Source organism: Epinephelus lanceolatus, chromosome 1 (assembly GCF_041903045.1).
Source record: "Epinephelus lanceolatus isolate andai-2023 chromosome 1, ASM4190304v1, whole genome shotgun sequence".
NCBI lineage: Eukaryota > Metazoa > Chordata > Actinopteri > Perciformes > Serranidae > Epinephelus > Epinephelus lanceolatus.
This window is the reverse complement of record NC_135734.1, coordinates 44,564,365-44,589,518: the sequence shown is the minus strand read 5'-3', so window position 1 is coordinate 44,589,518 and position 25,154 is coordinate 44,564,365. Positions and strand designations below refer to the sequence as shown.

Genomic DNA, 25,154 nt, shown 5'->3' with positions numbered 1-25,154 from the left:
CCCAGATCCGCCTCATATTCTGCCCTCTATACGCCCTAGTTCAACCATAAATGGTCATGCAAATCACCTCATGAATGCCATCTGCATATAAATGAGAAACGAACCAAAAAACGGAATTTCTCCGAGACTGAGCTCAAGACCCTTTAATGGGAGGTGGAGGACTGAAGAAAGATTTTATTTGGTGGCCACAGCAGCAGGATCACTAATAAAAGAAAGCAAAAAAAACAGTGCCAACACATCAACGCTGCTGATGCTGTCAGCTGTGTCTGTGGGACTACATGGACAGTGACAGAGGAAAAAAAAAGTGGTCTGATCTAAAGGTAGACCAAATATTTCTACTCCTTTACCAACATGTAGTTAATGTGTTGCTTTTAAATTTGAGGATGTTTGACATTGATGTGCGACATAAAGAATCACATTTATTAAAGGTGGAGGCAAAAAGGAGTATGTGTCAGTGCCATCTTGCGCAATTACGCACGAGGGTCACCGCAGTATTTATATGTTTGTGGCAATTAGTCTGATCAGACACCCGGCCTGAATTACAGCATGAACCAGTGGTATCCCTGTCCCAAAATACAATGTGTAATTTGAAATACAATTCAAAGATGAAAGTGTAATAGGCGAACACGTTTCTTCATGCCGGTTTTGTCATGAACAACACGTCTAAGTAGGGCTGATGAAATGAGTGTAACGGTTGTGCTTACTGGCTGTATTTCGAGACATGATAAATGCACTGGAAATATTTAGCTAAATAAATAAATATATTCCATGCAGTTGCGCCATCCTCTCCCCCTCCTGCGCTCACAGAGTGGACAATGAGACGTTAGAGGCAGTGCGGATTAAATACGTATTTAGAAAGAATTTCAACTCAGGATTTGAGTTGGATTTTACAATGTTTTTATGAAACAATTATCACTCGCTCCAAGCGCAAAATAAGGCTGCTGGATTTACTTTCAATGATAACGTGGATCTAAGGTGGATATAGCGTGACATTAAATTTGTGTAAGACATCAGTAAAAATCTGACTCCACTTCTCCACCTCGCCTTCTGCGTCGCCACTTCCCAGTGTCTCCAAAATGTGCGCACGCATGACTCAGAGTTTGCTTACAGGTGCGCACATTCTCCCGCCAAGTTTATTTTTATATATCACAACCTTTGCGTGGGAAGTGGCGTACGCCACTTTCAAGCCCCGTTTTGTGCGTAAGCAAGCTTTATAAATGAGGCCCCAGGAATCTATAATAATCAGTAAATTCCAAAGGCATATCACCCAGTAGAAAGTTCTGTGAGGATCTTGCAGTACCCTTTTTTCTGAAGTGCATAATCTGGGTTTTAGTCTGGTTGAACACAAGCGTCCATTTAGAGCACCAGAGTTGAACAACATTCAACATTTTCTGTAAGGTGTCTCCTGACTCTGCCAGAAGAATTACAGCTGTAAAAAAAAAAAAGAAAAAGTGCTTAATCCGCAATTTATCTCCCACCAATAAATAATAATTAGGCTACATAACCAGAGAGGTTTAGGTTTTCTTAAAACACTCTGAAAAGAACTATTTTTCACAATGACTTCTTTTATTTTTGATGACAGTCACACCCATCTGCGGCCTTGATGAACACAAATCACTAACAGCTTTAGACTTCAAGGTGAATCTGGTATTCTTAAACCATCATCCTACAAAGTTTTATTGTTAGAATACACAATGTCACAAAAAACAGCATGTCGTTGGCTACATTCCTTTGGACACTGATCATTATTGTTCAAACCACATAACCAGCAGAGGCCTATCTAGTGTTGCCAATTTGTTATTGTGATTATTTACTGTCTTATGTTGTGGTTTAAATTGCCATCAGCTGGAATGGGATGACCCCCATGATAGACTGTTTTGCTAATGTGGCAACTCCTTTTTGGATTTTGACTCTAATAGCACCAAATTTAGTAAACAGCCTATGTGTTACTGAGGAATTATGCACTCACTGTGCAACAAAGATTCTTCAAAAAATTTGGAAGATAGACTATTTCAAAGAAAAACAGGATTATGAGTAAAACTGAGGGTTAGTTCAACAAAATGGCATTTTAACCAAATGTAGTTCTTCAACATATTGTGACCTCCTCTCAGTGAGCAATTTTACTTCATTCAGATAGCGAACACGTCTCCACAGGAGTTTCAGCTCTATGGTTTCTCCTGTTTACTGGTCCTCAGATGTTTTTTCAAGTATGTGATCTGAGTAAAACTTTTCCCACAGGTGCTACAAACATGCAACACCTCACTTCTGTCAGTTCTTGTGTGCTTTGACCATGAACCAGAACTGAATCAGCTCCCACATATTTAACACAAGACCACTTGTCTGTCTGAGATCTTATATGCCTTGACAATTGTCACACATTCAAATGTCTCTTTCTGCAGGTCTTGCAAAGTTACAAAGTTTCACCTGTGTGGATTTTAAAATGCCTTTTCAACATGCTTATGTCGCTGAATCTTTTCCCACAAATCCTGCAAATGTGTGGTTTCTCGCCTGTGTGAATTCTCATGTGGGCTGTCAAATGACTAGTCTGTCTGAAAGCTCTCCCACATGTTTTGCACATAAACGGCTTCTCACCTGTGTGGATTCTCTGGTGTATATTTAAGTTATACCTGTACAGAAAAGCTTTTCCACACGTGTCACATTTGTGAGATTTTTCATCTGTGTTACTGTTGTTTTCATGATGTCCTCCTTTCTGATCTTGGCTCTCAGCTACATGAGAGTTGTGAGAGAAGAGCTGATGGTCACTGTTTGGTTTGAGTATAAAATAGGTTATAACTGGTATGTTGACTACAGACTCTTTCTCTGCTGCACTTTGAGTGTCATCATGAATGAAGTCCAGAGTCTGATCTTCACTCTGCTCACTTTCCTCATCAGCAGGAGTCAACATAAAGCCATCAGTCTCCTGCTTCACTACAAGCTGCTCTCCCTCCTGACTGCTGCACACTTCCTCCTCTTCCTCTTTAATCTCTGGAGGCTCTGGCTCCTCTTGGTCCACACTGGACTTCCTCTCCTCAATACAGAGCTGCTGCTCAGGGACAACCTCCTCCTCCTTACACACATGTTGCTGTGGGAGCTCTGGAGGGACACACAACAACACCAACAGCATACTAATGTCATGCTACAGCAAACATACACACATGCCAGTAAATTACTCCAATTAGCTTTCACCCACCTGTCCTGTGTAACTTTATTTCAGGCTTCAAAACGATATCCAACAGTCTGCGCTGACGATCGATCTCTTCCTCGTACTCGACGATGCTTCTTTGAAAAACTCCCAATATTTCTTCAGCAGCAGCAGTTAGTCGCTCGTTGACAAACTCTCTCAAAGACTCAACTGAACACATTGTTGTCTAATTATAAGTGAGGTATTTATCTACGTAACAACTACACCATCGTCTTTTTACGATTCCTGTTAGTCCATGGAGCTAACGCAGCTAGCGGTTGTATTGTTTACTTCCGTTGATTGTGTCACGCTGTTAAAGTTCCGGCAGTGAAAGTGAGCTATTTTTGATTTCCGCTCATCAACAGTTTCTTACGGCCGAAAAATTATTTATGCTTTAGCCACAGTTTCTCTCCCCACAATGCAACAAATACATAACCAGAAAAAACAAATCGCTATTTTTGCAACATTGTATTGACAGGAATATATTTTTTCATGTAGACTTTCAAAGTGTTAAAGCTCAGCTTTCTATGAGGATTCATCAGATTTAAATCTTTCCTGTCACCTTTCAAGACAATCAAACGCTTATCAAAGTGCTACAGGACTTGGAACCTACTGTAAATATTAAAAGTCACAAATTAACTAATGAATGAATAAGAATAATAACTTCATGGGGGGAAATTCGTGTGGAACTCCCATTTTTCTGATATTCATTGGCAGTGGCGTAAGGCAAAGGCACCCTATTAAGGCAGACCCTAGTGCATGCTAGTTACTGTACGTGAGTGAATGAGTGAATCTGCACTGGGACGCAGGAAAGTTGTTATTTTGTGATCGGGATAATGACACACACAGACTTTAACTGAGAAGCTGTTTGCATGTATTTTAAAACTTAAGGACAGTCAAAGAGGATTTTACCGCCAAAGATTTTTGTAACTACACATTGATCTCAAGATTGTGGAAAATTAATCTTCAGAAATCAGTAATCAATTTAGAAATGCATTATCACAATAACTTAATCATAAAAATAATCTATATATAGCCTATCATATCCAACTTTTCCCACAACTACTCCTCCCTTCTCTAACAATGTTTTCTGTGGCCCTGATTGCCATCATCTCACAAGAGCAATATGTGTTGATTACACCAAGGCTTTCGGTCTGATTGATCACTATCTTCTTTGGGAAAAGCTTTATGCTGTTGAGCTTTCCAAACATACATTGTTGTGGTTTAATGTGCATGTTCACCACAGAAATCAATGTGAAAAAGGGTCTAAATCAGACTTGCTCACCCAGCATGGAGGTGTGCCTCAAGGTTCTACTTTAGGACCATTTTCTCTTTTTTTTATTAATGACCTCCAACTCTTTTTCTAGTTAACTATACTATACTACTATATGCAAATGATACTATTATATATACATCAAAAGCCTTTATATCACAAATTCAAGAGGTCCTAAAATCTGATTTCAGTATACTACAAACCTGTCAGCTAACATACTATCACTCAATAAATCAAAAATCTACTCAGTGCATCTTGGTGTAAAACAGAACCTCAAATCCAGACTCTGCAGATTTATGCTAAGTTGTTTTTTTTTGACACACCATTGCACAATGCACACAACACATTCAGGTGGCCCTGTCTGGATATAAAACGTCAGTTTTCCTTGTATTAATTCATTTATTTATTTTCATTGTGTAATAAGGTGATAAGAGGGTTTTTATTCTGAGGGTTTTTACAAAGGGTTTTTCCATACAACATTCATATCATTTACAGAACATGTTGTTCCTAAACATTGTTTTTATTTTATGGCTGCTGACAGTATTTTCTATTCATGGAGTAATAAAGGGATAAATGAAAAAGAATCAATAAAATTCTTATGAAATATGACAATTCCTTAATTCTAAAAATAAGCAAAATCATTCAGCACAAAAGTAAATAATTGCTTAAGAACATTTTTTTTTTACAAAATTAGTTATCACAAAAATAAGCAATGTTCATGATTACAAAAATAAACACAACTCCTTTGAAAAAATAAAACTCATTCAGTACAAAATTAAGATTCAAAATTTTTATGAAATAAGCAAAATACTTAACCATGAAAATAAGCAGAACCCTTTGTTACAAAATTAAGTAAATTAGGCATACTTGATTACAAAATTAATTAAAAATTCTCGTGAAATGAAAAAAAATCTCAAATTACAAAATTCTTGTTGAAATGAAACATGCATATAGAAATCTACTGGATGTGGGATGGGCTCCTTGGAGGTGCTACTCTGCTTCCTGAGCTCCTTCAGCTGCAGAAACACCCACAGAATGATAATCCAGCTCAGTTTTCTACTGTGTGCCCATTGCCTATCCCCTGCGGGCCTGTAAAACATGACAGCATGCATATGTGACTTCCTGCCTTACTCCTCTCTTCATTGGAATAAACACAGACTGAGTACCTCATTTCAGTCAGTGGTCTAAACAACAGACGTGTATAATTACCTTACAGTAGAAGCAAAGGGCACCAATCACCAACAGCAGAATCAGCGGCGGGACAACCGCTCCAATAATACAAAGTTTTGGATTCAATCCTGAGACACACAGACAGCAATCACATCAAATCACACAACATCATGAGTCCATGAAACACAAACTGTAGTGACCTGAAATCACAGATTTATCTGTTATTACACTTTATATTCAGTCCATATTAAATGTTTGCACTTGATGTACTTAATATCATTGTGTTTGTTCATTATTACTGGTCCACATGTGTACTCAGGAAAGTATGGCCTGTCTGTCTTTTCCGAAGAGGAGTCTCTCCTCTGGTGATCCTCCTGATGTTTCTCCTTTTTATGCCTCTGCACCGGCGATAGCTGTGGCCGGGGGCATTATGTTTTTGGGTTGTCCTTCTGTCCCATTCTTGTGAAAACAATAACTCAAGAACACCTTGAGACAATCTCTTCAAGTTTGGCACAAATGTTCACTTGGACATAAAAATGAACTGATTAGATTTTGGTGGACATGGGTCAAAGGTCAAGGTCACTGTGACCTTGTCTGGCTCATTCTTGTGGACATGATATCTCAAGAACGCTGTAAGGGGATAATGATGAAGTGATGATGTGGTATATCCAAAAGGTCAAAGGTCAAATGCACTGTGATATCATAATGTTCTGCAAAAATACTGGCTATGATTCAACATTATAACTCAGGAACAGAAAAGGTTACTTTGGTCAGATACTGAATTGGTGACACCAATCTTCGGTGCCAACTGTGCTAATTGTATAGACCTTCTGTGCTGCTAGGAGGGAGGATAAACCAGAATGGTGTGGAAACAGCTAGTGTCTGATTCGCTAGTAAACTAAAGGAAGCACCTTCTTATATGACCAATCACAGAAGCTCTAGCACGTCTGTCAGAATCAATCACCTGACCTACAAAGGCAGGCCCACACCTTAATAACACACCATAGACACTGGCTGTATTCGGAACCACCTACTACATACTACAGTACCAACAAATGCAGTATGCAGTATGTCCTACATGCTGCTTTTCATAGTGGTATGCAGTACAAAACTGTTGAATCGATTTATTTTGCAGTATGCCAGACACCATCTCAGCTCGTCTTGGCAGTATGTGTTTACTCTGGTTATCTTCTCTGTTATGTATAATTACAATTAAACAAAATATGATATAAAGGACAACCCTGCCTCTTTTCATTTTAAAACTATCAAGATGTATGTATTTTTAGTGTCACACTGCATGTGCTCTCATACCCAAACACTTCATACTACGATCCATACTATATCTCACCTATAATGTATTCATATTTATACCACTGTTTTTTTCCTGTACATATCTTGTCCATAGTATTATTCACTCTATTCATACAGTATAACACCATACTGATGGCATTACTTGTACCTAAACCTGCACTAGAAATTAAACTGATACCATTTCTGCTCTTCCTACTGCTATTGCTGCTCATATACAAACAGTAACATGGAGATAGTGGAAGGAGGGGAGCATGTCGGCTGAAATCAGTGGCCCAATGGCAGACTCATAGTCAGAGCATACATCCGGTGGGTCCGGCTACTCTCAGACCAAAGGTTGCCTATTACAGTAGATATACCAACAGAGCCAACAGCAAATTTTAAAAGGACTTGCTGAGATGAGGCTGTTTTCAGTGGAGTACCATGAGCAATGACCGCACACTGGCGAGGCACGCTGGCCATCCCGATAGTGGGATTTTCAAGTAGGCTCTATCTTGACAAATTGACCACAGATTTGTTGTGTAAACAAGTGAATTCTTGCCTCAGAAGCCAAAAGTACATTTTGAGACACAATAACAGTAGTATTTAATTTTTTTTTTTTTAAACTTAGGGCCCACAGTTGTGAGCTCTCTCCCCCACCATGCTGCTGGTTGGTGTAAGCACTTTGCATTATGGGATACAGTAGGCGAGGTAGAATGATCTGATGTATACTGGAGATTTTTTCCAAATCACAACATCTGTGTATTTTTGGCATAATGCAGATTTTGCTTTTGTTTGCACACTGCATACTACATGCTACATTTTGGCCAAATCAATGACAGTATTCTCACTGTTTTTCCAGAAACAACAACATGCATAGACACTGGGGTCAGCTGATCATTTTCAGTCCGTTTGGATGAATCCTGTTTTCCAAACCCACATGTATGTAGGATGGAAAACTACAGTCAACTTACCTAAGACAGTGACAGAGAGCAGACGACTCTGAGAGGAGAAGCTATGAGAAAAAACATAGACGTGATAAACACAGCTGTAGTTTCCTTGGTGGGCGGACTCTGCAGAAAACAGGAAGTGGGCAGAGTGATTGACAGCTTGCTCTGTATAGTTGTGTGCTGAGTTGGAGGAGGTGAAGGTGAGCTCGAAGTAGCCTTCTGGGTACTGTGGTTGGACGGAGCAGCTGATGGTGAAGGGCGAGCCCCAGTTCACCTGAAACTCCTGCTGCTGTGCCTCAGAGACCCTGCCCATGGAGGAGGACACAGAGATGTTGGGCTGAAGCAGCAGGTCTGTAAACAAAGAGATGGTGAGAGGTTGCATTCAACCTCTGTTCAACACAATGGACCCTGAAAAAGCATGTGATGTCACAGGTCTGTCTGTCTGCTTGTCTTTAGGCACTATAGGATGTCATTGTCCTTGATAACTTTTCAGCTCACTCCAACAGAAACACACTGAAAACATTACTGTCATAGATGATGTCATAAATTATGTCACTGATTGGCCTACCTGAGCAGATGAGATTCCGAAGAAAGGAAGAGGAACTTGATGAAGCACACTCCCTCAAAGCAAATCCAGAGAGAACACAGTCAGAGTTGAGATTCCATACAGATCTGTCTGAGGACTCTACCCGTCCTGCAGAAAGCGCAGAGCCACAGCCCAGTTCTTTACAGGCAGCAACTGCTGGCTCCACAGAAAAAACATCAATAAAAAATTTCACTGGCCTCCAGTCTCCCTGATATTCCAGCTCCAGTATTCCTGCACATTGACTGTTTTCTCCCACCAACCTGACAGGCTCTGAACAGAAACAAGAGAGTCATCAGTAAAAGAATAAACTGAGTTTCATTAGAACAGAAATGAACAGAATCAGAGCTGCAGCTCCTCTTCTACCTGAGCAGGTGAGTCCAACAGCTTTGCCAGGTGAGCAGGTGTCTCTCTCTGAGCCTGAGCTTCTACAATCCAGGAGAGCCGCCTCATTGCCTTCACACTGAAACTCTCTGGTCCACATTGGAGCCTCCTCTTCTCCATAGAGTCCCCCCTGGAGGACTGAAGGAGGCCCACAGCCAAGCTCCCTACACACCACCTCTGCATCCTGCTGGTCAAAGTCAGTTTCACACACTGAGGACCACCTCTGGTTAGACTGCTTAGACTGGTTAGACTTCACCTCCAGTCTACCTGAGCACAGACTGGTCCCATTCACCAGCCTAACAGAGTCTGGAGAGATAATAGAAGATAAAATAGAGAGAGATAAATCTCACGCCTAGTCAGGAGCAAGCATAAAGTCAAAAATCTATTCTGTTTCTATGGTAACAACTCACAGTAACAGCTTGAAACAATGGCACATCTCTCATATAGACTCTACAACAAGCGAGAATTTAGACAAGAGAGAGTTATTACACACAGAAACAATTCATTGGACATAAACAACAACGAGGAGCTGATTGAGAGGTTTCGATTCTGTCTGAGAGATCTCTTTGAACTTCTTGAAGAGCTGTCACCGGACTTGCAGTTTGTATCTGACCCTAACGCAGCACTGTCATCGGCATTACAACTGTTAACGTTTTTATGCAAATGGTGCTTTCCAAAATGTCACTGGCACTGAGCCATCTGCCAAATGAAGTGGAGTCAGTAGTAATGAAATGGCGATTCTGCCTCCAGCATTCCTGGCATTGTGGGGTGCATCAGTGGTGCTCATATACGGATCCAGACACCATGTGAACATGAGTATCTGAATGTCAACCACAATGAATACCATTTCATCAATGGTCGAATTGCTTGCAATGCAAATTATTCCATCTTTAATTTGGTGGCAAGGTGGCCTGGATCTACCCACGATGCACACATCCTTTGGGACAGTGCCTTGTATTAGGACTTTGGTGCTGGCAGAATCAATGGGCTACTACTCTGTGACAGTGGCTACCCACTGAAACACTAGCTGATCACACCAATCATCACTCCAAGGACCAAACAGGAATGATAGTATAACACCATCTACGCCGCCACTAGATTGGTTGTTGAGTGATGCATGTCCTTAAAGGAGAAGTCTGGTATTTTGCACTTTAAGCCCCATTTCTGGGTTATATGATGAAATAAAGTGGTTAAGACTAAAATTGTGACGATTGCTCCTTTTCAGAGAATTTGACTTTCCCCTGCCTGGCTTTACAGTGTTGCCTATGGCCATGTGTGAATCTGTCCTAAAACCACCCTAAATGTTTGTTTTCAAAGCCATGAAACTCACTGAGTGGTCAGTGGTGTTCGTTGAAGTTTTGACATAAAAATTGTACCAAAAGTAACAGATTTATCTTAAAAAATATATTTATTACCAAAATGGTATGGCTAAAATAACATAGTGCGTGGTTGCATTTGTTCAATTCGAGACAATATCAAAGAAATAATGAAACATCAACACAAATTGACCCTTAGGGGGATGTCATGCAAAAACATGCATCAGATACAGAATGAAATATACTAAGGACCAAGTCATTTGTAGTCAGAATGACACATATTTCACCACAAATATTCTCTAATAACTCCTGCAACCCTCTTTAGCATTAACACACTATTTGCAATGACGTGAAATCCTCTTGATGATCCATACAATCTCATTTTGGGGTATGACCTTCCATTCCGCAAATAAGACACTGGGAAGTCTATGAACAAATCTGGAAGATGTTCTCTGCCTCTAACAGGCCTGGAGAGCATGTCCCAGATATGCATGATTTGGTTTAGGTCGGGAGGCCTGGCTGGCCAGTCTATTACAAAGATGACTTCGTCCTCAAGGACACCTGAACTTTGTGGGGACAGTCATAATGTTACATTAAGGGGACGTTGTCACCAACATGCCTGCAAATGGTCTGACAATAGGCACCAGGATTTCATTGCAGTATCTTATCACCTCTACCAAACATGTCTAGTCCGTATGACCACCCAAACACACTCAGGCCCAAACCATGACAGAACCTCACAGTAGCTATCAACTTCCACACTGTTGCAGTCAGCATGCCACTCTCCCTGGCATCTCCAGTTTCTAACATGCCTATCATCAGTTGAAACAGTAAACCTGCTGTTGTCTGTGAAGAGTAACTGCTTCCACTGATAGAGTTGCCAGCTCTGACGTTCATGTGCAAATTCAATCATGCTGTACGATATCCTGCAGTGAGAAGATGGCCTTTGACTGGTCATCTGGTTCTCATACCATCATCATGGAGTCTATTCCGTTTCTAACAGTCTAGTTGAATAAGTCAACTACAGTAGCACAGTGGAAGTCAATTTCCAAGAATAGAGCCAAGGTGATGAGATAATGGTCTTATCTAGGGTTTTTTTTTTCATCACGCTAACATATGCTCCCTCGCCTCCTCTCTCCAGCCATGAAGCAGGAATTGTCCACCTTCCACCATCATGAAAAGGAGAGAGGAGTCTACTTGAGGAGCTCAGAGCAAGGTACACTGAAGTCTTTTATCGAGTGGCATGACTACTGTCTTCCATTATGTATAATGCCACAGCTCCACATGATTGTTTATTCACACAGCCCTTACTTTGTAGTGTCGTGATAGGGATCTATAGATAATATAGCATGACACAGTTACATGGTGAGATGCAATATAATGCTTCGTCACCTTGTGTGTGATAAATCTAACAAGTGTTATGGCATCACACAAAGCAGCAGTTTGTTTTTTGTTTATTTTCATCTTACAATACAATTGAAAAGGCCCCTTGTATATGCAAGACTTTTACTGGCTTATAGGAGATGTTCCTATCTATCTATCTATCTATCTATCTATCTATCTATGAAAGATACTGTAAGGTTTTGAAGTTGTTCTTAAATAAGGGGTTCTGTGGACATTTGTACCAGTCAGTTTGACAGGTGATACAGCTGTGCAGCACGTCGTTACTCATGACTTACACCACGTAACCTAGGATTTCTCATTTTGCAGATTTGACTCCTCCGTCCTCATGTCTCTTCCTTGCCTCCTCTGCTTGCTTTTCCCAAGAGCAGAACTAAGATGTGAGGAAAGGAAGCACGTGAGGGATGTGAGGGGCACATCAGCATGATGAAATGCACCCCAGGTGTTGTCATACGCAAACAGCATTGTCCCCGTCTCCTGCTGTACTGCCCAGTCTCCTGGTAACATCTCCATCGTTGGCAGATCACATTTGGAGACACCACTAAAAGCCCTTTACCATTTTCCAGCAACTGAACTGCTCTTGCAATCTCAGTCTGGGCAAATGCTGTCTGACATCACCAAACACCATCAGGAGACATTCAACACTCAAAATCCATAGACAAAACATCATCCTGTGCATAGACTGGATGAATAGCTAATTAAAGTAACACAAATTCCATTCCTTATATAGTTGTATGTTCACACAGACACTCCTCTAAGCATCTTATTTATGCTCCAGACAATTCAAACACATACCCCTCTACAGTTAAATTAATCTCATAATCACATAAACAATGCACAACATCTAACGTTTAAAGTAGACCAGGTGAGCCATTCTAAAAATATGTTCCTTTAAGTCTTTTTTGAGTGTATATATTGGTACATTCAGCACCTGATTTACTGAGGCAGCAGCTCATCAGACTTCATCATGGCTGCTGGAAACAGTCTGTTGCCATTCTAGTTGCTGCATCTGTGTGTAAACCACGGGTACATTACTATTATGGATGATGTCGTAGATGATGGCACTGATAGGCTTACCTGAGCAGGTGAGAACTATGATGAAGGAGGAGGAACTTGGTGTTGCGCACTCCCTTAGAGCAAAGCCAGACTGAACACAGTGAGGCAAAATTAACCACACAGATCTGTCTGAGGATTCCTCTCTCCGTCCTACAGAAACAGCAGAGCCACAGTCCAACTCTCCACAGGCAACAACTGCTTCCCTCAGGGTCCAGTGTTCGTAACGATCAGACACTGACCTCCAGTCTCCCTGATAGTTCAGCTCCAGTGTTCCTGCACAGCGGCTGTCTCCTCCCACCAACCTGACAGGCTCTGAACAGAAACAAGAGACTCATCAGTTAAAGGATATAGTGAGTTTCATTAGAACAGAAATGAACAAAATCAAAGCTGCAGCTCCTCTTCTACCTGAGCAGGTGAGTCCAACAGCTTTGCCAGGTGAGCAGGTGTCTCTCTCTGAGCCTGAGCTTCTACAATCCAGGAGAGCCGCCTCACTGCCTTCACACTGAAACCCTTTGGTCCACATTGGAGCCTCCACTTCTCCATAGAGCAACCCCTGGAGGGCTGAGGGAGGCCCACAGCCAAGCTCCCTACACACCACCTCTGCATCCTGCTGGTCAAAGTCAGCTTCACACACTGAGGACCACCACTGGTTAGATCTAACCTCCAGCCTGCCTGAGCACAGACTGATCCCATTCACCAGCCTGACAGAGTCTGTAGATATAACAGAAGATAAAATAGATAAGAAGATAAAAAGACACGAGAAACAAAATAAAAAGATGTCATCAAACAACAAATCAGTGATTTAAACTTGACTCAGCACAATTCTAATCAGTGGTTGGTAGTAATGTGTTAAATTTACTCTGTTGCAAATACTTGAGTAATTTTTTCAATAAAATGTAATTGTAAATGTAATTTTTTTGCAGATTACCTTTAAGTCTTATTGAGTACATTTACAATAAAATATATGGCCTTGTACTTCATTACATTGGCTTAAATACTTCTCACCACTTTTACTGATACATTTATTTCAAATATGGTAAGATAGCCAGATTATGTGCAGAACTGAAATAGTATAAAGAGTACATCGCTGTCAACGCTCTCTTCTCCAGTTATACCCAATTTATGCAATATAAAGATTGTTTAGGGACCCCAAGTATGCAGAAATATTTAAATACACCATTTTGAAAAATGGAAATGTTCCCTTTTCCTTTGCCAACATTTAGCATAACTTTGGAGTGTTATTTATCCCCCTCTCCAACAAGATAGCATAACATGGTTGGTATCAATGGATGCCTTAGGTCCTCTAGTTTAATATGACACCTGTCATACTGTTCACTATAGCCTTAAAACTGAGCCTGATACAGAAGGTTTTATTTGCTAATATTAGTCTGTCTCAATTCTCACCATCAGCTTTGCCTGTCATACCTGGTGCTTCTTCACTTCTTTTTTTTTTTGCTAAGCATTTGGTCATCGCCTCTCCACTCCTTTCATTAGCTAGCACTTTCTGTGCTCTGGCATTTCTTTTTTGAGCCCCTGATTTTTGGTGAGGCATTCTGACTTAGTCAGTCAGGCTCAGTCTGTGTGCCTCATATTCAAATTAGCAGTACTTGTGTGTTCTGTGCATCTGACCCTCTCTGTCAGATGGACTGCACAATTTTAAATTACCTGCGGGAGTGGGGGTATCAAATGGCACGCTGAAATGAGTTTTAATGATAACAATACATTTATTTATCATGGAAGTACATATAACTTGCATTGCCAGTGATTTAAGTCTGTAAGTAAATCGTTGCACTTGATTCCATTCAAGGGCCAACCGATGACCTTTTCATGGGCCCCCCCTTGGCCTTGGGCTGGGGCCATCTGTACCCTTTGACCCCTCTGATGGTGTGCATGCATTACTGTCATAGATGGTGTCATAGATGGGCTTACCTAAACAGGTGAGATCTGCCATGGAGGAAGAGGAACTTGACTCTACACACTCCCTCAGAGAAAATCCAGAAAGAACACAGTTAGAGTTGATTTCCCACACAGATCTGCGTGAAGACTCCTCTCTCAGTCCCACAGAAACAGCTGAGCCACAGTCCAGCTCTCTGCATGCAACTGCTGCTTCGTCCAGGGACCAGTTAATTGAATTTTTACCCACTGGTCTCCAGTCTCCCTGATGTTTAACCTCCAGTGTTCCTCCACAGCGACTGTCTCCTCCCACCAACCTGACAGGCTCTGAAAAGAAACAGTCATCTCTTTAAATATACAGTGAGTTTCATTAGAACAGAAATGAACAGAACCAAAGCTGCAGCTCTGCTTCTACCTGAGCAGGTGAGTCCAACAGCTTTGCCAGGTGAGCAGGTGTCTCTCTCTGAGCCTGAGCTTCTACAGTCAAGGAGAGCAGACTCATTGCCTTCACACTGAAACTCTTTGGTCCACATTGGAGCCTCCATTTCTCCATAGAGTCCCCCCTGGAGGACTAAAGGAGGCCCACAGCTAAGCTCCCTACACACCACCTCTGCATCCTGCTGGTCAAAGTCAGCTTCACACACTGAGGACCACCTATGGTTAGATTGGTTAGACTTCACTTCCAGTCTACCTGAGCACAGACTGGTCCCATTCACCAGCCTGACAGAGTCTGAAGAGATAATAGAAGATAAAATAGAGAGAGATAAAAGACACCAAACACAAAATAAAAAGATGTCATCAAACAACAAATCAGTGATTCAACCTGGACTCGGAACAATTTCAACATCAGTTCATTAACAACACAACACATCTTTATAACTACAGACTGCAGCTATTTTGCCATCACATTCACATTTAATACACTCTTACAATTGTTATCCATTTTGAATACTTTCAACGTGTTCTGGTCCAGGGGACTCCCAAAGCAGAAGACAAGTATTTTTTCCATACAGAAATATATCTTGGTGCATTCAGCAGCAAATTTACTGAGGCAGCAGCTCATCAGACTCTGTCATGGCTGCTGGAGACAGTCTGCTGCCATTCTAGTTGGTGCATGTGTGAGCCTGTTGGTGATCCAGTTACAAGTGGACAGTGCTATAATACAAGCATAAACAACCACCAGGACACGTAGTGATCCGATCACTCAAACCACTTGCTGAGGTGTTCAGGGACACATTTGACCACATATCTTTTGTAGTGTACACAATTATGTCTCCTGATCTGTCCCTTAACAAGGACTACTTCAATAGAGGATGTGGTGGTAATTTTGGTGACAGCACTGTAACGCTCTCTACGCCCATTTCATGATGAGTTGGGCAAAGCGTTGTGTGACCATCCATTGTTTTGTCCTATCGACGGAGACATGTTGAATTCTGCTGAAAGCGACATCTGCAGTTGCACAGACACAACCGTTAACTTGACTAGCGAGCGGTTAGCAAGCATGGACTTAATAGTTGTGCACGGGGCCCTTTGACCTTCTAGTGTAAGTGGTGTAAGCAATAACAACATTTGAACACATGTGGTCAGCTGAAGACAAGTAACAGACATAGGTGTGAACAGCAATGTGTCTCAGCTGTTCACTGGTGTCCAGATCACCGAAAAACATGTTCATACCAGGTGTAAACATTTTCATATGTGAGTCAACCTGGCTGAATTCCTGTCATAGATGATGTCTCTGATGAGCTTACCTGAGCAGATGAGATCTGTGATGGAAGAAGAGTTATCTGACACTACACACTTGCTCAAAGCAGTTCTAAAGTTATCACAGCCAGAGGTCATCCACACAGATCTGTCTGAGGACCCCTCTCTCCATCCTACAGAAAGAGCAGAGCCACAGTCTAGCTCTCTACAGACAATAATTGCTGTCTTTAGAGTCCAGACATCGTAAACAGCAGTCATTGGTCTCCAGTCTCCCTGATGTTTAACCTCCAGTGTTCCTGCACAGCGACTGTCTCCTCCCACCAACCTGACAGGGTCTTAACAGAAAAAAGAGAGTCATCAGTAAAAGAATAAATTGAGTTTTATTAGAACAGAAATGAACAGAATCAAAGCTGCAGCTCCTCTTCTACCTGAGCAGGTGAGTCCAACAGCTTTGCCAGGTGAGCAGGTGTTTCTATCTGAGCCTGAGCTTCTACAGTCAAGGAGAGCCGCCTCATTGCCTTCACACTGAAACCCTTTGGTCCACATTGGAGCCTCCACTTCTCCATAGAGCAACCCCTGGAGGGCTGAGGGAGGCCCACAGCCAAGCTCCCTACACACCACCTCTGCATCCTGCTGGTCAAAGTCAGCTTCACACACTGAGGACCACCTCTGGTTAGACTGCTTAGACTTCACCTCCAGTCTACCTGAGCACAGACTGGTCCCATTCACCAGCCTGACAGAGTCTGTAGAGATAATAGAAGATAAAAAAGGGAGAGAGATAAAAGACATCAGACACAAAATAAAAAGATGTCATCAAACAACAATTTTGTGATTTAAACTGAACTTAGCACAATTCCAACATCAGTTCAATAACAATAGAACACATCTTAATAACACCACAAACGATAGAAGTCTGAATCACAATCACAATCTTTGCTCGCAATACAGAGAGGTTCAAAAGTTTTAACTATTTTTTATTTTCCTGAGAAGATCTGTTACCCAAAATAAAATCTGTTTGGAAAGTAATCCCTAAAATCTAAAAGTGTGCAACTTTTTAAACACCACATGCATGTGAAGATACTGATGAGCTGCTCAGAGTTGTGGCCAGAAGGTCACTGGTGCCTCTTACAATGAAGACCAAAGAACCTGCTGGTGGAAAGCAGAGGCTCAGAAAGCTGTCAATCTGAAGACGGCGTCCTTTCAGGCTGATTTGTGGTTGGCCTTTAGGACTCCTGAAGTAGCAGACTTAAAAAATATATCTTGGCACATTCAGCACCTGATTTAGCTGAGGAAGCAGCTCATCAGACTCTGTCATGGCTGCTGGAGTCAGTCTGCTGCCATTCTTGCTGCTGCAAGTATGTGTCAGCCTGGCTACATGATTGTTATTGGTTGATTACAAAACCGCCTACTACTAACCAACACAATGTGCAGTATGTACTATATACTACATACTGTTTTTCATAGTACTATGCAATATGAAACTGAAAATCATTTCATTTTATTTTTCATCTCAGCTCATCCTGACATATATTTTGTCCATAGTGTATTCACCACATTCATATCATACTGTTTTATTCTGTATATAACACCATACTACTGGCATTACTTGTACTTACACCTGCACTAAGAATTATACTGATACTATATCTGCAGTTCCTACTGGTTTACCCATAAGGGCAACAGGACAACTGTCCAGGGGCCCAAGACCTGAAAAGGGCCCAGGAAACAAGTAAAATAGCTGGTTACATCTCATTTTATGTTGAACCTGTTCACTTGTACCATTTATTACCTCCTCACAACTGCAAGCAGAAGTATGGGCACTCTCCTCATAAGTCAGTCCACGTTCTGTGACAATGATGTAATTTAAAAAGGTCAGAGGCGACACCAAATCAACCTTAAGTTGATGTTGACACGGGTGACATCATCAACAGTGACATAGCCTGCAAACAAACAATGCAAAAGAGGAAGCCTGGAGGGCAGTGTGGGAAGAAAATCTTTTCTTACGCATTACATCTTCATCATTTTAGTTTTCAGCCTTGTCTCTGTAACTGACAAAAGACCTCTGCCTGAGGATCTCACACTACATATCGGCGTGTGCAGTACCAAGAGGTCAGTGATACTGTATAGCTAGGAGAGAGACCATGAGGAACCTTAAAGGTAATCAGTAAAATCCTACAATATATTCTAACACATACTGGGAGCCAGTGTAAAGAGGCTAAAACTGTAGTGATGTGATCATGTCTCTTGGTTCTGGTTAAAAGCCTGGCAGCTGAATTCTGAACAGTCTGGGGATAATTAATAGATTTGTGATTCAGGTCAGAAAAAAGGCTGTTGCAGTAATCCAGGCATAATGAGATGAAGGTGTATAAAATTGTCTCTGTGTCTTTAAAAGTTAAAATTGATAATATATTTTTAAATATTTCTAAGATGATAAAAACATGATTGCACAAGCTTTGTGACATGCTGTTCAAAAAATCAGAAATCATGTCTATGACTATAAATAATGTGAAGAGTAAAGTATGTACAAAGACAATAAAATTGGTCCCAAAACTGAGCCCTGAGGTACACCATACTTGACAGAAGAAAATGGAGAGAAATGGTTGTTCACAGAGACACAAAACCTCCTGTTTATCAGATAAGATGAAAGGGTGGTTATGTTGTACACTTGATATTGACTCTCTATACACAAATATTGACCATCAACAAGGACTTGACACACTAGAGTATTTCCTTGACAAGAGATCAGCGAGAACACCCTCCACCTCCTTTCTGGTTAATCTAGCCTCCTTCATTTTAGAGAGGAATTATTTCTTTTTTAATGATATACCTTATCTCCAGATTTCTGGTACCGCTATGGGCAACAAAATGGCACCCAGTTTTGCCTGTCTTTTTGTTGGTTACCTAGAAGAAGAAAAATTGTACAAACCACACAAGAATCCTTTTCTTCCTTTTATCATGTCTTGGAAGAGATACATTGATGATGAGTTTTTACTTTGGAAAGGATCTATACCCACCCTCCTAGAGTTTTTACAGTTTTTAAATGACAATTTTGCAGGTCTAAAATTCACCCTTAATTATAGCCTTGAAGAAATCAATTTCCTTGATATCAATGCGACAAAAAAAGATAATGTCCTCTCTTCCTCTCTCTACCAAAAACCTACAGAACAAAACACACTTCTTCATGCTGCAAGTTTTCATAACTTGAGAGATCATAACTTTAAAAAATGTTTGAAAGAAAAGTAACCAAAGAAAATGCGTAATACTGAATATTTCATTTGTTTACAAGGTATTTTGAATTTTGAAACCTGTTTTATTGACCTGTTCATTATAAATTACTTTTTTTGGACTTTAAACATTTATCTCAGCATTGCAAGTTATTGATAACAAGAGAGTCAAGACTCAAGCCAGCAGCAGCCACATGTGAAAAATGGCTTAACAACCAAACATTTCCTGCAATTAAACTGGTAAACTGGTTTATAAACAGTGTGCTGTGAGATCTGCCACTGCGCACCTCACAACCGTGCGTAATAGTCGCTCGTAATGACCGCTCCTCGTCGGTTAAACTGCACGTCTTTCGTGTTTGTCTCACTGACAGGTGGAGAGCCTACAGACAGGTACCCATTAGATACGAGCCACTCCGCCACTGACTGCTCTTGTCCTGTCCTCTCCCTCTTCTTTCTCTCCTGTCCTCTCTCACTATCACTAAACTCTGAGCTTAATCATTAGCTTTTCACTTAGCAGCACTCGTAATTGAGTAGGCTTTTGAACAATGCAGGAGAAATGTTGCAGACAGTTTATATTATCAGCCTGGGCCTGGGGCTTGTTGTAACAGTAAATGGGATGTGTTGTAACTTGTGTAAGTTAAACTGTGTCTGTGTACATCTTACCCCGCGATGCGCAATGTGGGCAGCCGGGTCCAGCCTAGCCCCGCCCGTTGGAAAGAGTGTGGGATATACCACTACTAGGAATGGGAGGGGTGGACTAAATCTTTTAAGATTTAAATAGCACATTATTGTGCGATTATAATGAGCACCGCTTACATTGTGCTTTCAATAAATACTACTGCATTGTTCAAAAATTATTAATTGTGTCTCAAATGATTCTAGGGGGGGACAGCTTTACTGGAGAGGGGGTCATGTCCAAACAATTTAATCACCCTGTCACTGATAAAATGATCAATATTAAGGACCTGATAACATGCAAATAAAAAATGTGGTGTACCTAATAAAATGTCCATGTGAAAAAATATGTAGGTGAAACATCCCGATCCCTTAAAGAGCGGATTACAGAACATATAGTGCCATTAAAGGGCCACTGTGTAAAATGGTTTGAAAACCGTTGAAAACAGTGACATCAGTGGTCAAATTCTAGATTGCAGGGCTCACTCGCTCACCCCTCCCGTCGGGTAAATGATGGTGGCCTCGTAGGGACAAAAAGCCTTGCGCAGACATGAGTTTTTCAGGAGTAGGTCTATCTAGCGACGAGGTGAATGTTTATTTAGGAATCTAAACCATGTTACGATATTGTAATGAAGCACTCACCAGGAGGAGACCAGAGTAGCGTTAGGGAAAAAGGCCAGTTTATTTGAGCACTCCAAAAACTCCGGTAACACTCCAGGGGGTAAAAGACTCTGTCCCAAACTCTGACTCTTCTGGTGTAACACACACACTCCATACACACATTCTCATTTACAGAATGGGATTCGGTGCTACCATCGTTGGGGAGATATATCATCAGGAGGAAAAGCACCACAGAGAGTGCATCACAAGGAGTGAAGTTGCGTCTTCTTTTCCTCGCAGATGACGTTCGGGTTCATTCTCTCCTGTTGCGTGGTAAGTGGGGTCCATTCGCAAACTTTATAACTAAAAAAACTTTTCACTACTCTCCATCAACGAACTACTAACACTCTCTGCTGTTTCCTCCTCCTTCTTCCTTCCTTCCGCTGTCTTTGTTGGTTTATTTATACACGCAAAACGCGTTCTCTGGCTGGCTGGATTTTCCGCTCGGTCTGCCATACATACATGGCGGCGCAAGATGGCAACCTCTCTAAAGCAAGGCCTTTGCTACACATATATATATATATATATATATATAAGCATAATTATAAGGCTACGAAAACCAAACGAATTTTATTTTATAGCGATTATACACTTATATAAACATATTAATGGGTAGAATATTCAGATTCAGATTCAGATTTGACAATAAACCATGCCAAATATTACACACTGGCGCTTTCAAAGAAAGGACTTCACCAGTCTTGTGGCAAGACACTTTAATGAAATGAGTCATCCTCTCTCTTCTCTGTTTTTCTTAGGCATTGAAGTTATTCAACCAAATCAAAGAGGGGGATGTTAACTAATGTTAAGGAGAGAAGCATTTTGGATTTTTTTATTTAAAAAGTCTCTCCCCACAGGGTATGAATGAGGATTTTTCAATTAGTGATTTTTGTGTGTTTGTGTGTTTATCTAGTGTATTTATAAAATGTATTCTTTACAATGTTTAGTTTGATACTATCTTTTTACCTTTTAATATTTTATTATGTTTTGCTGTCTTTGCTATTCCCTTTTTATTTTTTATTTTTTTGTTTTGTGTAATTTTTTTTCATTTTCTGTGTGTAGCATTTTAAATCACCTCATAGGTGCTTTCGATACCTCTGCTAGACACTCCCCTTGCTTCCCTGGCAGTTCTGGTTGGACCAAAGGTCTCATGTCCTCCCAACACAGTCACCTTTACTAGTGATTCATTGGCTGAGATATATATGTATATATATATATATATATATATATATATATATATATATATATATATGTTAATGTATAGCATTGGTCACAGGCATGCATTTTTTTAAAAACAAATTTATTTTTTTCAACTCTTTCAATTTCAAATGTACCTATTTAAATGATGTGTGCAATATGTTTCTTGATAACCCTGATGAAGGCCACAAGCCGAAACGTGTCGGTCAATAAAGTTGTTTTTCATACCACAAGTGTTGCTGGAGCTCTATTGACATTTTCCAGGGTGGTAATGTTAACCTCATTACCACTGTTCAACTGTCAATATAGTTTATACTGTATATATCTTATTTATTTACAGCACTATGCAAAGGTTTTAGGCAGGTGTGAAGAAATGCTTTAAGTGAGAATGCTTTCTAAAATAAAATGTTTTTTGTCGATTTACAAAATGCAAAGTGAGCCAACAGAAGAAAAATCTAAATCAAATCAATATTTGGTGTGACCACCCTTTGCCTTCAAATCAGCATCAAATTATCTAGGTAATCTTGCCCATGGTGAGGGATTTTGTAGGATCATAGTCAGGTGTATGATCAACCCATTATACCAAACAGGTATTGGCCATTGGGGTCTTCATTGAAGAATTATGAGCAAAAAGCGATACCTCTGACGTGGAAACAAGGCCAAGCGACTCAACTATGCATGCTCACATAGGAAGTGGGGTGCAGAAAATGGCAGCAGGTGCTCTGGACTGATGAGTCAAATTTTGAAATATTTGGCTGTGGCAGAGGGCAGTTTGTTTGCCAAAGGGCTGGAAAGCGGTACAATAATGACCGTCTGCAGGCAACAATGAAGCATGGTGGAGGCTTCTTGCAAGTTTGGGGCTGCCTTATTGCAAATAGAGTTTGGATTTGGTCAGGATTAATGGTGTCCTCAATGCTGAGAAATACAGGCAGATACTTATCCATCATGCAATACTGTACCATCAGGGATTGGCCCCAGATTTATTCTGCAGCAGGACAACGACCCCAAACATACAGCCAATGTCATTAGGCCCGTTTCCACCGCAGGAACTTCGGGGTAATTTTATGGGGCCGGGGCCGTTGGTGCGTGTCTCCACTGCAGGAACCACCCCCGAAGGACAGAGTTCTGGAACTTTTACGGGGGCTAAACAAGTCCCTGCCTCAGGGTAGGTACTCAGAATGGCCCCGAAAGACTCCTGGCTGGGGCTTGGGGATTACTTGGTGCTGATTGGATATACTGTACTATTGGATATACATGAAGAGACAGGAGGATTTGAGGCAGTCTACATCCACAGACAATCTGTGGTTAGTTCTCCAAGATGTTTGGAACAACCTACCTGCCGAGTTCCTTCAAAAACTGTCTGCAAGTGTACCTATTCAATTCAATTCAATTCAATTTTATTTATAAAGCCCAATATCACAAATCACAATTTGCCTCACAGGGCTTTACAGCATACGACATCCCTCTGTCCTTAAGACCCTCACAGCGGATAAGGAAAAACTCCCCAAAAAAAAACCCCTTTAACGGGGAAAAAAAAAAACGGTAGAAACCTCAGGAAGAGCAACTGAGGAGGGATCCCTCTTCCAGGACGGACAGACGTGCAATAGATGTCGTACAGAACAGATCAGCATAATAAATTAACAGTAATCCATATGACACAATGAGAAGAATTGATGCTGTTTTGAAGGCTTAGGGTGGTCACACCAAACATTAATTTGATTTCGATTTTTCTTCTGTATATTTTCCACAAACAAATTACATCTCATGTTTAACCACAACAGAGATACCAAAGATGGTGGCAAATTTCAAAAGGACTTGCTGAGATGAGACTGTTCTCAACAGGGTACCATAAGCGCTGACCGCTCACTGGCGAGGCATGCTGGATGTCCCACTAGTGGGAATTCACAATTCCAAAAAATGCAAATTTTGAAGTAGGCAATATTTTGATAAATCCTCCACAGATTTGTCATTAAAATAATTAAATTCTTACTTCAAAAAAATCTCACAACAACAGTAGTATTTTGGAAATTACAGTTTAAAGGTGCGTGTTTTCTCCTCCACTATAGCCGCTGGTTGGTGTGAGTCGTGAGTTGTGGGATACAGTAAGTGAGGTACACTGGTCCGATGCATACTGGAGATTTTTTACAAATCAGTGCAATAATGCTAGTATTGGAGGCAGTTTTGAATACAGCCATATTTGATATCATAGATTATGTCACTGATGGGCTTACCTAGGCAGGTGAGATTTAAGATGTAGGAAGAGAAATCTGATGATGCACACTCCCTCAGAGCAGATCCAGACTGAACACAGTCAGAGCTGATGATCCACACAGATCTGTCTTCGGACTCCACTGTCCGTCCAACAGAAACCGCAGAGCCACAGTCCATCTCTCTGCAAGCATCAACAGCTACCACCAGGGCCTCATTATAGCTCCTGTAAACACCTCTTACTGGTCTCCAGTCTCCCTGATGTTTCACCTCCAGTGTTCCTGCACAGCGACTGTCTCCTTTCACCACCCTGACAGATTCTGTAAAAGAAGTGAATTAAACAAAGAAAAGAATGAATGAAACACTGACTGCTGATTCTGCTTTAATGATTCTTTATTTCTCCGTTCATTCTCTGTTTACCTGTTGACTTGTGTTCTCCTTCAGCCTGGAGTACTGAGGAGAAAATCAGGAGATTTACATCAGTATAAAGCTGCATGACTGGACAGTATATTGACTTTCAACTGAGAAATTTGGATGTGATTTTTTGGTAAGGCTCCAAAATGATACAGATGATACAGACTAATATTTGCACACTGTAGAGAATGAAAAATCTCACTATTGCAAATCCCAGTGAAATATGGTCTAAATGTGAACATTCAATCAACGTCTTCAGATAATCGATTAAAAAACTTTAACTTTTGAACCTTTTCTGGACGTCTTTTCAGTGTTGATCATAGTCATCTTTTTAACAGAAAAATGTTTGCTGGACGGACTTAACTCTTCAAAATGAAGCCAACGCGGCAGTGCCAAAAACTGCAATTCCTCTCACTTGAGGCTGGCTCAAAGGGCAAGTCAATCCCCATAGACCCCAGTGTTAAAGTGCTAAACTTTACAGCAGACATAAACATGTTTACAGCCTGGTACCAAAAAAAATTGGTTTTGATCTCTATTTCCAATTTCCCCGGTCATGACAACTGTACAGGGGTGAATTTTCA

At 40.9% G+C, this 25,154-nt stretch overlaps 2 protein-coding genes across 3 annotated transcripts in view; both read right to left on the bottom strand.

Moving 5' to 3' along the window:
* Positions 1 to 1,545: 1,545 nt before the first annotated feature.
* LOC117257134 (uncharacterized) lies at positions 1,546 to 3,490 on the bottom strand. Its single transcript, XM_033627063.2, has 2 exons — positions 3,191 to 3,490; positions 1,546 to 3,093 (listed from the first exon to the last, which is right to left on the bottom strand). Exons 1-2 carry the CDS (start codon positions 3,360 to 3,362, stop codon positions 2,411 to 2,413), a joined length of 855 nt encoding a protein of 284 aa, XP_033482954.2. The 5' UTR covers positions 3,363 to 3,490; the 3' UTR covers positions 1,546 to 2,410.
* A 1,343-nt stretch (positions 3,491 to 4,833) lies between these two features.
* LOC117257129 (scavenger receptor cysteine-rich type 1 protein M130-like) overlaps positions 4,834 to 25,154 on the bottom strand; it is a 29,086-nt gene continuing 8,765 nt past the window's right edge. For both annotated transcript variants that reach the window (XM_078171134.1, XM_033627055.2), the window contains 13 exons: positions 24,580 to 24,612; positions 24,183 to 24,479; positions 16,624 to 16,938; positions 16,243 to 16,530; positions 14,910 to 15,224; positions 14,531 to 14,821; positions 13,007 to 13,312; positions 12,623 to 12,913; positions 8,811 to 9,134; positions 8,430 to 8,717; positions 7,886 to 8,212; positions 5,664 to 5,752; positions 4,834 to 5,543 (listed from right to left, as the gene is read on the bottom strand). In XM_078171134.1, coding sequence (XP_078027260.1) covers positions 5,529 to 5,543; positions 5,664 to 5,752; positions 7,886 to 8,212; positions 8,430 to 8,717; positions 8,811 to 9,134; positions 12,623 to 12,913; positions 13,007 to 13,312; positions 14,531 to 14,821; positions 14,910 to 15,224; positions 16,243 to 16,530; positions 16,624 to 16,938; positions 24,183 to 24,479; positions 24,580 to 24,612 — 3,179 coding nt within the window. In that variant the 3' untranslated portion in view covers positions 4,834 to 5,528. The remainder of the gene's footprint in view (positions 5,544 to 5,663; positions 5,753 to 7,885; positions 8,213 to 8,429; positions 8,718 to 8,810; positions 9,135 to 12,622; positions 12,914 to 13,006; positions 13,313 to 14,530; positions 14,822 to 14,909; positions 15,225 to 16,242; positions 16,531 to 16,623; positions 16,939 to 24,182; positions 24,480 to 24,579; positions 24,613 to 25,154) is intronic.